Raw genomic sequence first — 14,614 nt, 5'->3', positions numbered from 1 at the left:
GGAATGGAGTCACCTCTGGCTCCAAAGGCCCAGGGGAAGGAGTTGAGGAGTGAAGTTCCTCAGTGCACATCTGATAGAGTCCATAGCTCAGCAAGGCCAGCCCGGAGGAATACAGACACACATAGGCCCCCACAGCCGTCTACCCAGACACTCCACCAGAAACCTCAGCCTCTCCACAGCCCCGTCCCTTCACTACCTGTACACTGTCCAGCTCTGTTACCTCCTTCCAATCCTCTTCAGTTCTCACCTCCAGTCTAGGCACTTTCCACTCCAAGCCTTATTTATGGATGTTCTGTGAGAAATCAATAACACGGTTCAGGCTGCCTTGTGCCCCATTTCCCGTCTCTAGGTGGCTTCACTGCCCAGCCGTGGCCCAGCACTCCAGTCCCATCTGGAGGGCCACAGGCACATCCTGTGCTTCATTGTAGTCCCTGTTCCACCTTCCCCAGTAACTGCTTCCAAACCTGTCTGTCCCGCTAACACAGTAAAGGCTCCTCGTCTATGGCTTCAGTTTCCAGTCACGTATTAGAACCGTGAGAGCGAGCCTGGCCACGGGCTCTAGTGGTGGAGAGTTGGAGACTGGGAAGATTTAATGCTGACCACTCTCAGTGCAAGGTTGAGGAAGGCTGGCTTTTCCTGAAGTCTCTGAAGGTTTGGGGAGGTGAACCAGAACATGGTGGGTATTTCAGAGTTCCCAGGATGCAATCTGGGGTGATAGGCCAAAGGAAGAGATACCAGGGAGAGGACATAGGAACCGGAGGCACTGTGAGATTTATTTGCTCATTTTCTGAGTGTATACAGAGGAAATTGGAGCACTGGGGTGAGTTTGTGGAGATGATGGTGGTTGTAGAGGTGTGTAGTGAAGGGTCCTGGTAGGGCTGGCAAGGACGGCAGGTCAAAGAGGCAGGTCCTGGTTCCAAGCACACAGGTCCCCATGGGCTAGCCGTGTGGGACCAGGATATTGATGGACACTCAAGGTGTGTGGCCAAAATATGAAAAGATAGATGATAAGGAGTTTAAAAGCTAAATGGATCCCACTAAAGGCTCCATTTGTTTTAAAATTTGAGATCAGACTGTCATTTTCTCTGTGACACCTGTGAAAGGTGGGGACTTTTCATGGAGCTGCTTGGCAAGGTAATAAGTAGGAATCTTGGGGTCAGTCTCCAGTATATTTGGGGGATTTTGGTGGCATAGGAAATCCAGAAGAGTGGGGCATTCTGGAAGGTTGGGAGCTGGAGGTAAAGAGAATCCAGGGTGAGCACTCCATCAGCAGGGTCTTCAGGCAATGCGAGCCTCTGCAGCCCTGAGGGGCTAGAGAGAGCGCAGCAGGGGAGCCTCGAGCAGGAAGCTGCTGTGCCGCTGGTACAGAGAAGTTGGCTGATGGAGGGTTTGGGGAGCTGGGGCTGGACTGGAGCACAGCTTAGGTGTGGCAGAGGGTAGTGCAGGATGGTTAGAGGAGGAAGGTGGGCAGGCAGCCCAGCAGCATCCTGCTCTGGAGAGGAGCGAGGCAGGAAGCATAGACTCTGCGCCTATAAACAACTGACACAGTTAGCACGTGCCCCTCCCTGTCATCCTGTTCCTAAAGGAGCCTGGTGGATCTAGTACCTGCCACTACACTCCTCCTTTCCTTGACTCCCACGGCCCTCAGCCCCCTAGGATGCTAGGTCCTCACCTCAGTGACAGGCAAGCCTACTGGAGATGTGCAGGGCTTCTTACAGCTACTGCGCACAACACAGAACGCAGTCCGACCCCCACCACCTACCTGTTGCCCAAAGCTTTGGAAAGGACTGTAAAATGACCATAGGACTTCCCTTCATGGCAAAGAAGCCCAGACCAGAGGGTGGGCAGGGGAGACCCTGAGGCTGCTTGGTAAGCAGGGCATCAACAGTGTGGAGCCCAGCTCCTGCCTTGGAGAACCTCCAGACCTGGTTCTTCTACCCCATGCCTCAAAGTCACCCACACCTCGGGTCTCAGTGCTGCCCACCTTCCCTCTGTCTCAGGTGTCGGCGCTGCCACCCAACGGCCTGGTCCGCAAGGTGAAGCGGACACTGCCCAGCCCCCCTCCAGAGGAAGCGCACCTTCCCCTGGCTGGCCAGGTACCCTCACAGCTGTATGCAGCCAGTCTGCTGCAGCGAGGGTTGGCGGGGCCCACCACCGTCCCTGCTACCAAGGCCAGCCTGCTCCGGGAGCTGGACCGGGACCTGCGGCTGGTGGAGCATGAGTCCACCAAGCTGCGCAAGAAGCAGGCGGAGCTGGACGAGGAGGAGAAGGAGATCGATGCCAAGCTCAAGTACCTAGAGCTGGGCATCACCCAGCGCAAAGAGTCTTTGGCCAAAGACCGGGGTGGCCGTGACTACCCACCTTTACGTGGCCTTGGTGAGCATCGTGACTACCTGTCTGACAGTGAGCTCAACCAGCTGCGGCTCCAGGGTTGCACCACGCCCGCTGGCCAGTATGTGGACTACCCTGCTGCGGCTGCTGTGCCTGCCACCCCCTCCGGCCCCGCTGCCTTCCAGCAGCCCCGGTTCCCACCTGCAGCCCCACAGTACACCGCAGGCAGTAGCGGACCAACTCAGAACGGATTTCCAGCCCACCAGGCACCCACCTACACTGGCCCTAGCACGTACCCAGCACCTACTTTCCCTCCTGGAACCAGTTATCCAGCTGAGCCTGGCCTGCCGAGCCAGCAGGCTTTCCACCCCACGGGCCATTATGCAGCCCCAACTCCCATGCCAACCACCCAGAGCACTCTTTTCCCAGTCCAAGCGGACAGTCGTGCCCCCCACCAGAAGCCACGTCAGACCTCACTAGCTGACTTGGAGCAGAAGGTACCCACCAATTATGAGGTGATCACCAGCCCTGCTGTGACCATGTCTTCAGCCCCCTCTGAAACTAGCTACGGCAGTCCAGCAGTGAGCAGCAGCTATGAACAGGGCAAAGCCCCCGAGCATCCCCGGGGCAGTGACCGAAGCAGTGTGAGCCAGAGCCCAGCCCCTGCTTATCCCTCTGACTCCCACTACACCAGTCTGGAGCAGAATGTTCCTCGAAACTATGTGATGATTGATGACATCAGTGAGCTGACGAAGGACAGCGCCCCCACTGCCGCAGAGAGCCAACGGCTGGAGCCTTTGGGGCCAGGGGGAGTCAGTGGGCGTCCTGGGAAAGAGCCCGGAGAACCAGCTGGCCTTGAGGGACCCACACTGCCCTGCTGCTATGGCAGAGGTGAGGAAGAATCTGAGGAGGACTCATATGACCCCCGTGGGAAATCTGGCCATCACCGGAGCCTGGAGAGCAATGGCCGACCAGCCAGCACCCACTATTACGGTGAGAGTGACTATAGACATGGGGCTCGAGCAGAGAAGTATGGTCCAGGGCCCATGGGGCCCAAGCATCCCTCTAAGAGCCTGGCCCCAGCTGCCATCTCCTCAAAGCGTAGCAAGCACCGGAAGCAAGGCATGGAACAAAAGATCTCCAAGTTCTCGCCTATTGAGGAGGCCAAGGATGTGGAGTCAGACCTGGCCTCCTATCCCACACCCACTGTCAGCAGTAGCCTGACCTCTCGGGGCAGAAAGTTCCAGGATGAAATCACCTATGGGCTCAAGAAGAATGTGTATGAACAGCAGAGGTACTACGGGGTGTCCAGCCGGGACACAGCAGAAGAGGATGACCGCATGTATGGTGGTAGCAGCCGGTCCCGGGTGGCATCAGCATACAGTGGGGAGAAGCTGTCTAGTCATGATTTCAGTGGCCGAGGCAAAGGGTATGAGCGGGAACGGGAGGCTGTGGAGCGACTTCAAAAGGGGGGCCCCAAGCCCTCATCCCTGAGCATGGCCCACGGCCGGGCACGGCCACCCATGAGGAGCCAGGCCTCTGAAGAGGAGAGTCCTGTCAGCCCCTTAGGGCGGCCCCGCCCTGCAGGGGGCTCTCTTCCTCCTGGGGATACCTGCCCACAGTTCTGCTCCAGCCATTCCATGCCTGACGTCCAGGAACATGTCAAGGATGGACCACGGGCCCACGCATATAAGCGTGAGGAGGGCTACATCCTGGATGATTCCCACTGCGTGGTTTCTGACAGCGAAGGTAATGGCAGCTGGGGGTGATTTCTGCAAATGCTCAGCACCTGGGGGTCTGCCTGCCTGTGGGACCCCGGGCCCCAAGATGTCCCAGCAGAGTCTGTCTTGGCATCTCATCTGTGGTTCCTGCTGCAGGTGGCCCTGTACCCTGGTTCCTGGTTGTTGGAGGGTGGGGACCTAGTGACCTGCTGGTGGCTGTGGTATCCACTCTTTGGTTCCCTTGCATGGCTTCAGCTAGGTCTCCTCTCTGGCTAGCCAGGGGCTGATGGTGTTCTGTTTTTGGTCTCTGAAGCGTATCACCTGGGCCAGGAGGAGACAGACTGGTTTGATAAGCCCCGAGATGCCCGCTCCGACCGGTTCAGGCACCATGGGGGTCATGCAGTCTCCTCCTCCCAGAAGCGAGGCCCTGCCAGGCACAGCTACCATGACTACGATGAGCCCCCTGAGGAGGGCCTGTGGCCTCATGATGAGGGTGGTCCAGGCCGCCACACCTCAGCCAAGGAACACCGGCACCACAGTGACCACGGGAGGCACTCAGGCCGCCACGCTGGTGAGGAGCCAGGACGGCGTGCTGCCAAACCACATGCTCGGGACATGGGTCGCCACGAGACCCGACCTCACCCTCAGGCCAGCCCTGCCCCTGCCATGCAGAAGAAGGGTCAGCCTGGGTACCCCAGCTCTGCTGATTACTCACAGCCATCCCGTGCTCCGTCGGCATACCATCATGCCTCAGACAGCAAGAAGGGCTCCCGGCAGGCCCACTCTGGGACCACTGCGCTGCAGCCAAAGCCAGAACCCCAGTCACAGCCACAGATGCAAGGCCGGCAGGCAGCTCCAGGACCACAACAGTCACAGCCGCAGTCATCCAGGCAGATGCCCTCAGGCACAGCATCACGCCAGCCACAGCCACAGCAACAGCAGCAGCAGCAGCAGCAGCAACAACAGCAGCAGCAGCAACAGCAAGGTGTTGGGCAACAAGCTCCCCAGCAGGCTCCATCACAGGCTCGGCTGCAGCAGCAGAGCCAGCCAACCACCCGGGGCTCAGCCCCTGCTGCCAGCCAGCCAGCAGGGAAACCTCAGCCAGGCCCCACCGCAGCCCCCGGGCCCCAGCCAGCAGGACTGGTGAGTTAGCTCCTGTGCCTGGGTCCCCGACTCCCCTAGGGCAGATGCTACAATTAAAGTTTGGATGTCCCTGTGGTTTCAGGGCAGGGGTGGGGGTGAGCAGGATCTCAGCTACAGGTTCTGTGTTGCAGCCACGTGCAGAACAGGCGAGCAGCTCCAAAGCAGCAGCCAAAGCCCCCCAACAGGGAAGGGCTCCTCAGGCCCAGCCCGCTCCAGGACCTGGACCCACAGGTGAGCTATGCCCAGAACACTCAGGCTGGTCTTCCCATACCAAACCTGTACCTCACTTCCCCCATGTTTTCACGAATCTCCCATAAGTACCCAGGAGACTGTGGACCTTCTACCCGAAATGAGCCTGGACCAGTGAGAACTCCATCCTCAAAGGCACTAGAGAGCAAGGACCAGAGCTATGCCTTTTTTTTTTTTTAGACAGGGTCCTACTATGTAGCCTTGGCAGACCTGAAACTCACTGTGCAGACCAGGCTGGCCTCGAACTCACAGAGACCCGCCTGCCTCTGCCTCCCGAGTGCTGGGATTAAAGGCGTGTGCCACCACCGCCCGGCTGAGCTTCTTATTCTCCCCTTCCTTACCCTTCCCTCCTTTACTCTGTCCCCTCATCTTTCTCCGCCCGTTAACTTTTACAGTCTCCTCTAATCCTGCCCCTCCCAGCCTTTCTCCTCTTCCTATTCTCCTCTTCCTCTTTTTATCCCTCTAGCCCACCTTCTTCTACCTCCCAGGTCACCTGTGTTCAGATCCCTCTCCTCAGACCTCGGACAATGAGCCACGGTGTTGTTCATGACAATGCTTTCTTTCCTATAGGGGTGAAACCTGGAGCCAGGCCTGGGGGCACCCCAGGAGCACCTGCGGGTCAGCCAGGGGCAGATGGGGAGAGTGTATTCTCCAAGATCCTCCCCGGTGGAGCAGCAGAGCAAGCTGGGAAACTGACAGAAGGTATATACTGCCCGGGGTCGGTCCGCATGGGGTGGAGGTGGGGGGTCATGTCACCAGGACACAGACCACCCGCTGGTACCCAGTGTTTCCTGGGTAGTCCTCGTTCCCTGGGCCTTACTGCGACCAATGGCCCTGACGAGAAGGAGTCTGGCCCGGTTCCCTGACGTCTCGCTCTGTTTTCTGTGTCACAGCTGTCTCTGCTTTTGGCAAAAAATTTTCCTCGTTCTGGTGATTGTGTCCAGAAGGGTGAGTGCTTGCACCTGTCATATGTTGGGAAAGGCCTGAGTTACTGGTGGTTGGGGGACCTCTGAAATCCCAAAGCGGGAGTCCTCTGGGAAGAGTCCAGTCTTCAGTGGATGGCACAGTGAGAGCTACAGTGTGCTCTCCTGGAGTGTGAAAGAGAAAGAACAAGGACACTCCACAGAGCCGCAGACATGGGGCCAACTCAGTACAGGTCCCCAGCAGAAGGAAATCGGGGCTAATGTCCCTTTGCCCATCCCAGCCCTCCCGCAGTACTTAAAGTGATGGGCTATCTTGGGCTATAGGAAGCAGGCCATGCTGTGGACCTCACAGCCTTCCTCTGTAATGCTCCTCAGGTTCCTGAAGACCTGAAGAAAGATGGTATCATTGCTGTGGAAAAATCTCTGGAGTCAAAGACCTGGGCGCAGCTCTGGACTCTGCGTATAACAGTGAGTGTCAGGACCAGGTTAAGATAGCAAGAAAAGTTGCCAGGCGGTGGTGGTGCACATCTTTAATCCCAGCACTCGGGAGGCAGAGGCAGGCGGATCTCTGTGAGTTCGAGGCCAACCTGGTCTATAGAGTGAGATCCAGGACAGGCACCAAAACTACACAGAGAAACCCTGTTTCAGAAAAAAAAAAAAAAAAAAGATAGCAAGAAAAGTGGGTGAAGGGCCCCATTCTTGAAGGTATGAACTAAAAAGGACCTGGTATGCTTCTTCCAGCTGGGATGTGTCTAGCAACCCCCCTCAGAGGCAGTGTGGCTGTAGTAAACCAGCTTTCCTTGGGAGAGGGCCCAGTGAAACCAGTTGTACACCTACAACTTCAGGTCTATATTCTGGACACTGAGTTCAAAGTCATTCTGGAGGACAGGACAGACTGTGGCTCTCATTGTTGACATTAATGCCTGGTGCTGGTGTCTCCAAACCCTGCAGAACTTAGTGGTTTGGGGCATGAAGTCAAGACACTTAGATTCACGGGTTGTGCTTGTATCTCACAAGATGAAAGAGTGATTTAGGGAGAGAGGCAGACAGAAAAGGAACACAAAGGAACAGCTGTCACTGGTCAGCTAGTCTCAGCCACGTTCTAGGTCAGCTCAGCAAGAGAATGGGAAGGCTCAGTCAGGTAGAAGCCCTCTCTACCTAGAGTGTAGTGGCCAAGGAAGATGGGATGCCCCCTCTTGGAGCCTGCCCTGATCCTGGCCTTGGCCCTGCCTCTGTGGACAGAAGAGGAAGTGCCTCCTCCAGAATGGGGGAGAACAGCCAGGAGTCATCTATCATGCCATCTGCATGAGGCTCCTCATCTCCTGCTCCTTTTCCAGTCTGGAGTTAAGAATCTGGAGATCTGTGGGAGCATGGTGGGGGCGCACAGCCAGTCACTCAAGGGAGCCTTGGAGCAGTAAGTGCCCTTCCTTAGATCAGGCCTGCTCGTGGGACAGACGTCCCAAGGACTGCCAGTCATTTCAGGAGCATGGAGGCACTGAAAAGGTCCAATCTCTCCTTTATTTACTCAATAAATACTTGTCAAGCCCCAGGTATGTGCCAAACCCTGTTTTAGACATTGGAGACACACAGGAATCAGAACCCAGTCCCTGTCCTTTTGAGTCTGCAGTCCATTAAGGGAAACAAAGAGTAAGTTTCAAAATAAAAACAATAAAAACTTAGCCATGTAAGGTAGCATACACCTTTGATCCAGTACTTGGAGGCAGAAGCAAACAGTCTCTGAATTTGAGGCCAGTCTGGTCTACAGAGCAAGTTCTAGACCAGCCAGGGCCACATAGTGAGTAAGTAAGTAAACAAATAAAATAAATAAATAAAAATCAGTTTGGAAGGAGCTTCTGGAGGTGGCAAGCGGTGTGAAGTTTCTGAAACAGTGAGAGCCGCCCTAAAGAAAGTCGTCAGAGTTAAGGTTTGAGAAGGCACAGTTCCGGCAAAGGCTCCGATATTGAGTGGAGCGGGAGGCTTCAGGACAGGCAAAGACAAGCACTAACAAGCCGTAGCAGAGGGGCACAGTGGCAGGAGCCATTTGGGGTGGGTACTGTGGGCCAATGTAAGGAGCTTGGGCTTTCTGCTAGCGACAACACCCCCAGCGCAGCCAGCCTCCTCCCTGGCTCTGCTCTAGGGCAGTGGACACCGGCCACGTTCCCTCTCAGCTCAGCGTTTTCTTAGCATTCCCTGGAACAAATGTAAAATCTCAGATGGTACTCAGGGCAGGGGGGGGTGGCGACAGCCCATAGCTCAGGCTCAGGGCAGGGCCCAGCCTGGGTTTGGGGCCAGAGAACTACAAGAAGGAGAGGTAGCACAGGTGTACCATGCTCCACATCCTGCCACGGTGTGGGCGGGCCACTGAGACCACGACTTTGTGGTTAAGCTCTCCCTCTGGTTCCAGCACTAGGCCAGCAATTGGGCTACGTGGTCAAAGCTACTCTGTGTCCATCTCCTGGTGTCTTTTATGTCAGAGATGAGCTAGGAGACGCTTGTCTTTGAAACAGAACCTCATCTCTCTCACTCTTTTGTTTGTTCTTGTATTTTTGAGACAGGATTTCATTTGTAGGGCCGACTGGTCTGTAACTCAATATATGTAGACCAAGCTGATCATCAACTTTTAGTTATTCTCCTGCCTCCATTGCTTAAGGCTAGGATTATGAATGTGCACTATCATATCTGGCTTCCTATACTCTTAAGCAAAACAAGAAGGAACTCTTCTTACAAAATAAATGCCAAGGGTCAGCAAGAGGGCTCAGAGGGTAAAGATGCTTGCTGCCAAAGCCCGATGACCTGAGTTTGAATCCTAGTTTGAATTCCACATGGTAGAAGGTGGAAGAGAACCATCTCCTGCAAGATACCCTCTAATCTACACACACACACACACACACGCACACGCACACGCACACGCACACGCACACGCACACGCACACGCACACACAAACACACACTAAAAAAGGAAAAAGAGAGGGCAAGTTGGATGTGGTGGCACATGCCTGTGGTCCCAGCTACTCCATAGGCTGAGGTAGGAGGGTCACTCTCGTGTCATCTTGGGCAATATAGTGGGACCCTGTTGTCTCAAATAGGAGAGAGGGAAAGGAGGTCCTGTCTTGGAGATCCGATTCTTCCTTCTTCTGATCCTTCTTTCTGTGGTCTTTAACTTGCACAAATGCTAACCTCTCCATGCCTTGATGGATGGAACCTTCTGGTGAAGAGGGCCCTGGCTGTTGCACACGGCAATGGCTGAGAACGGTCTGAGGAGGGTGGGAAACTATGCCCAGGGTTCCTAAAAAAAATCTTCCTTTCTTCCCTCCCTCTCTCCTCTTTTCAAAGCATCTCCACTCTGGCAAACCCTTGCCCAAAGCTTCACACCGGGTGGGCCACAGCAGGCAGGCCTCAGCAGAACACGGGATGGTTTCTAACAGCAGCTGCCTAGGTGAAGCGTCTGCTGGACCAGTGGGACCATTGGCTTGGGGGCCCTTCCATTGTCTTTCCAGAGACCTTGCCTTCCTCAGGCCAGCTGTCCTTGGGAGAGAGGAGCCCTCACCAGAACACTGCTGCTGCTGTGGCTGCTGCTCTTCCCACAGCCTCCTGTGGCCTGGCCAGCCAGGCTGCCAATGCGTTATACACAGAGTTTGGGTGCACACTGCCCTCCCTCTAAGATGCCAGAAGTTTTTCCACAGCCTTGGAGAGGGCCTTTGACTGAGGGCTGGGGGCCCTAGGCTCCGTTTCCTTCACATTCCAGCTGGCCCAGATCCTCTGTGGCCATAAGGCCTTGCCCCCTTCACCCTGCCCTCTGGGTGACATTGGAGCAGGCCTCCACATGGCCAGCATGGGTTTGGGAGAACTTTACAAACATTAGGACCTAACACTGTCTCATCGCTGAAGTAAGAGGCCATAGCACCGACAAGCAGCGTGGGCACCGGCTGCGGCTCCTCCCAGCCCGTGGATGGCGGCGCCCTAGGCATCCCGCCATCATCTTAAAGCCATCCCCCCAGCCATTGTGAGCATCCCAGCAGCACCGCCATTGTCTCGACCAGCCGGCTCCTCGTCTGTACACCTGGGGATTTCTTTTGATTTCAAGAACAGCCTTAATCATTCCAGTTTGATTTACATGTATACCTCATGAACATTTATTTTTGTTTTATTTTTCTTTCTCTCCCTTTCTTTTCTTTGCTTTTGTTCCTGTGTCTCTCCCCTCCACCACCTTGTGACTGATGGTTTGGTTTCCTCTCTGCTCTGCCCCTGCTCAGCACAGGGAGAAATGTTGATTTAGAAGCAATAGCAGGCAGCAGGCCACCAAGAGCACAAACCCAGGGCGAGGTCTGGGAGGCCCCGCAGCCCGCCTGTTTACTGTGCAATTCCAGTCCTTCTTAAGCCATCAGCAGTGGGTGTGCTCAGAGCAGAGGAGCCAGGACTTACGCACCAGCCAAGGGAAAGGCTCAGAGCCCCGTGGGGTAAGGGGAGTGTGATTCTGTCCATTCACCTGGTGGACTGGGCTGCATGCCTCCCCAAAGCCCTTCCCTTGGAGGCCTCCCTTCATCTCGGGCACAGCCACAGTCTCATCTCTAATGTTCTATGCAATGAAATATAAACCCTCAAAGACAACTGTTAATATTTAATAAATTCCATGTTACATATAAGGAGTTAATTGCAAACACGCAGTTGAGAACCTGGATAGATCTGCTCATATCACCACCCCAACCAATCCTGGTCCCCACTTTCTGTGTGTATGTGAATGTGTATGTGTGAGACAGAGAAAGTGAGAGCATGCGTGTGTGTGCGCGCGCGTGCGTGCGTGTGTGCGTGCCTGCGTGTGTGTAAATTCTAAGTCTGTGGCATGTTTGACCTGTGGCAGGACTCGCTGCTGCCGGGTGAGTCACCGCCTGTCTCTCGCAGTGGAGCATGCCGCCCAGCTCGCAGACTCTTTGCACGATTTCATTTATTTTAAATGCTCGACCCTCTCACTTGGAGTTCTTTTTGCCTCCAAACCTCTCCTTCAGGAGCACTTCTCCCTGATGTCTGCACAAGCTAGTAAAGACCTGCCAGAACTACCTGAGTATGCCAGGCCATGGAGCAGGCAGTGAGCGGGCAGTGAGGGGCCTGTACACCTTGCAGTTCTTTATCTGTCTATGATAGCAGATAAAAAGAAACCTCAAATAGCCAGTGATAGGAGCCTGCATAGGATGCGTGTGTATGAATATTCTGTGGGTTGCTGTAGGATTTCTACTTGTATATCCTTTCCCCCTCCTACCCCAGGCCTGAGCCAAAGACTCCAGCCACCCCTTTGTAGTGGAAAACCTGCTCAAAGGCAAAGCTGGGCCACATCTGTGGGAAGGCAGAAGTTGGGAGCAGAGCCTGGGTGTACCCTAGGATCCCTAGATCTTGACTAAACCTGCTCTATGCCTTTCCTCTGTGATGAAGAGTCTCAAAGGACTGTGACCCAGGAGATCGGGAGCCAGGGTCATAGGGTGCTCAGGAAGAGCTGGCTATGGGCTCTCTGCCTGAAAATATCCAGAACAACCACTCACGTAACAGCATCAAGCTGAGCTCAGGTTTCTCAAAAGCAAAACTTACTGAATGGCCTGTGTAGCCCTCTCTGCATCTGTCCCCAGGACTTGCCTACCCTTTCCTCTGAAGCATAAGTATTCCACTGTTATCAGCATCTCTCTGGTCCAGGAGTAGGGCGGACAGTAACTGCCTGACCCATCAAGGTCTGACGTTCCTTCAGAGTGCTCTGGTCTGTACCATGCATTTCTCAGGGGTCCACATTGCTCATGCTTTTTTCAAGGCCTACAAATCCTTCAGAGTAGAATCCTGTCCCACCTTTGGCGACTGTTGATGGGACAGTTGAAGCTGTGTCAAACTTAAGACCTTGAGTACCTGGGATTTGGCTTTCTTCATGCTATGGGACATCTTAGAGATCAGACCTGGGCTCTGCAGGGCCATTTGAGCAAGGGCTGAAAGAAGGCCACATCAAGGAACTCAGCCACACAGGCCCAGATCTGGATGGGATGTGCCCATTGTTTAGACACTTGGGATCGTGGCTGTCACCCTTTCCACTCATAGGGACTGGACTAGGAGCTGAGAGCAGGCAGGATGTCCGCAGGTCAACCTCTGGCAGGCCCACTAGGCTCTAAAGTATTAACTTTTCAGCAAATTTCTTTTCTGGCCAAACTCTGAGTTTGACATTTCTGATATCTGCCACTACATCTCTGGCTGTACCCCCAGGACAGATCTTTGCCCCTTTGTGAAGATGACTGCAACAGTCTTCTAGGTCATGGGTATTCTGGCCCTTGTGTTGACTCTGGGGCTATGACAGCCTGAGGCGAGTAGCTGCTGTAGGACATGGTAAGCATCTCCAAATGGGTAAGAAGTCTCTGGGTAGAGTCCAGACCTTCTCCATATCCCCTCAGTGTCCTAAGTAAGGGTCCCCTCCTCTGCCTGCCCAAGGCCTCAACACACTCACTTCATAGTGGCAGTTCTACCATTGCCTTCCTAGTTCTTAGGTAGGACAAATGGTCTCAGGGCCCACAATGAGAGAACAGCAGGGCAGCAATTCCGGCCTGTATTCTGGAGCCTTTGGGGAGTTTTTCAGGCAGGTCCTTTGCCATGATGGTACAGTCCTGCCCTATTAGCCCTTCTCCTCCCATGCTGTAAATATTTGTCATCACGGACTCCAACAGGGTCGGAGGGACAGATCTAATCAACTGAAACTCTTTGGAGATGCCATCTCTGTCTCCCTGGGTGCCAGCATCTTGCTACCATATGCACCGGGTGGCACCGGAGAGCCATAGAAGTCGTGAGATACTGTGTGTGTAAGCACGTGTACATGAATGTGTGTGTATGTATGTGTGTGTGTTTGTGTGTGCGTGCACGAGACTCATTCAGCCTCTGGGGTCAAATCAGCTCCTCTCCAAGTGTGGAACCCTGGAGAGTAGTGGCCATCTACATTTTTCCTCTAGCTTCCACGTCCTGTTTTTGCTTTTCCTTCCCTCTCTTTCCTTCTCTCCTTCTTTATTTGAGGGGGAAGAGTGCTGTACAAAGTCAAACAAACAAGTTTACAGTTGTAAGTGCAATGACCCGAGTCCTCCACATGACCTTGTGAACTGTGTGCCGTCCTCCCGTGCTCTGTGAGAACTCGTGGTACTTCCGTGTCCCTCCCCTGTATTGTGACAAGGTATTTCTGTGGTATCAAAATAAAAGGACTTGATATAAACAACCTCCGGACTGTCTTTGGGATGACTTCTAAAGTGGGAATTCTTAGCCAAACAAGCAAATACCCAAATTTGTGACAATATTCTCCATGGTTAAAGAAAAAAAGTGAGAAAGAGAACAATTTCAGAAGTGTTGGTACAACTGGGACTGAGAACACACCAAGCCATTTAAAAATGACCCTCCATGGCCGGGCGGTGGTGGCATATGCCTTTAATCCCAGGAGGCAGAGGCAGGCGAATCTCCGTGAGTTCGAAGTCAGCCTGGGCTACAGAGTGAGTTTTAGGAAAGGTTCCAAAGCTACACAGAGAAACTCTGTCTCAACTCCCCCCCCACCCCCCACCCCCCTCAAGAATGACCCTCCATGAAGGTGCAAAGGTCAGTCCAAAGCCAATGCCTTCCCGCGGGGCAGTTTTCAGGATCCTGCTTCTCAGGAGCTAGATAAGCAAGTGCTGCCCCCTGGTGCTCCCAAGCAAGCTTTACATCTGCCTGCCTTGTTCCAACCTCAGAATTTTTTCATAGCTGAGAGACCTTAGTTCCCCATAGAGTCAAGAATAGTTCAAGCTGAATGTGGTGGTCCACACCTTTAATCTCAGCACTTGGGATGCAGAGGCAGGTGGGTCTCTGTGAGTTCGAGGCCAGGACTATGTAGAGAAACTAAATATAATTCAAGCATCACTAGAAAATAAGAAACAGAGATAAAACAAAAAGAATGTCAGTTTTGCTTTGGGTAAGAAGGAAAGCACTCATTCAAGGGGATCCGGAGCTGGTTTGAAAGACCAGCCAGGCTCAAGCTGTACGGAGGAGGGGAGAGACCTACTGTTGGCCAACTGCTCTTGCTCTCTGTTGTCACCTAAGTCAACCTAGTCCTGTGTCTGCCCAGGCTCTTCTTTCCACAGCATGCTCGCTGCTCTTCGGTGTAGTCTGACCCCACCAGGACCTCTGCTCTTGGGGTCGCCTGAGACCCAATATGCTCACGATTCGCAGCAATGAGCCACTGAGAAGGGCGGGTTAAGGCTGTGGAAACAGATA

At 54.1% G+C, this 14,614-nt stretch overlaps 1 protein-coding gene across 1 annotated transcript in view; it reads left to right on the top strand.

Moving 5' to 3' along the window:
- Positions 1–13,589, top strand: part of Bsn (bassoon presynaptic cytomatrix protein) — a 96,536-nt gene extending 82,947 nt beyond the window's left edge. Inside the window, exons 6-12 of the mRNA XM_052720694.1 lie at positions 2,001–4,080; positions 4,366–5,195; positions 5,327–5,426; positions 6,015–6,146; positions 6,338–6,392; positions 6,743–6,835; positions 9,701–13,589. Of these exons, the coding sequence (XP_052576654.1) occupies positions 2,001–4,080; positions 4,366–5,195; positions 5,327–5,426; positions 6,015–6,146; positions 6,338–6,378 (3,183 nt within the window). The 3' untranslated portion in view covers positions 6,379–6,392; positions 6,743–6,835; positions 9,701–13,589. The remainder of the gene's footprint in view (positions 1–2,000; positions 4,081–4,365; positions 5,196–5,326; positions 5,427–6,014; positions 6,147–6,337; positions 6,393–6,742; positions 6,836–9,700) is intronic.
- Positions 13,590–14,614: the final 1,025 nt, after the last annotated feature.

This window comes from Peromyscus californicus, unplaced genomic scaffold, assembly GCF_007827085.1.
Source record: "Peromyscus californicus insignis strain IS unplaced genomic scaffold, ASM782708v3 Scaffold_11__1_contigs__length_118956290, whole genome shotgun sequence".
In the NCBI taxonomy this organism is placed as follows: Eukaryota; Metazoa; Chordata; class Mammalia; order Rodentia; family Cricetidae; genus Peromyscus; species Peromyscus californicus.
Note: the sequence above shows the minus strand (reverse complement) of the source record. Positions and strands in the feature narration are given on the sequence as shown.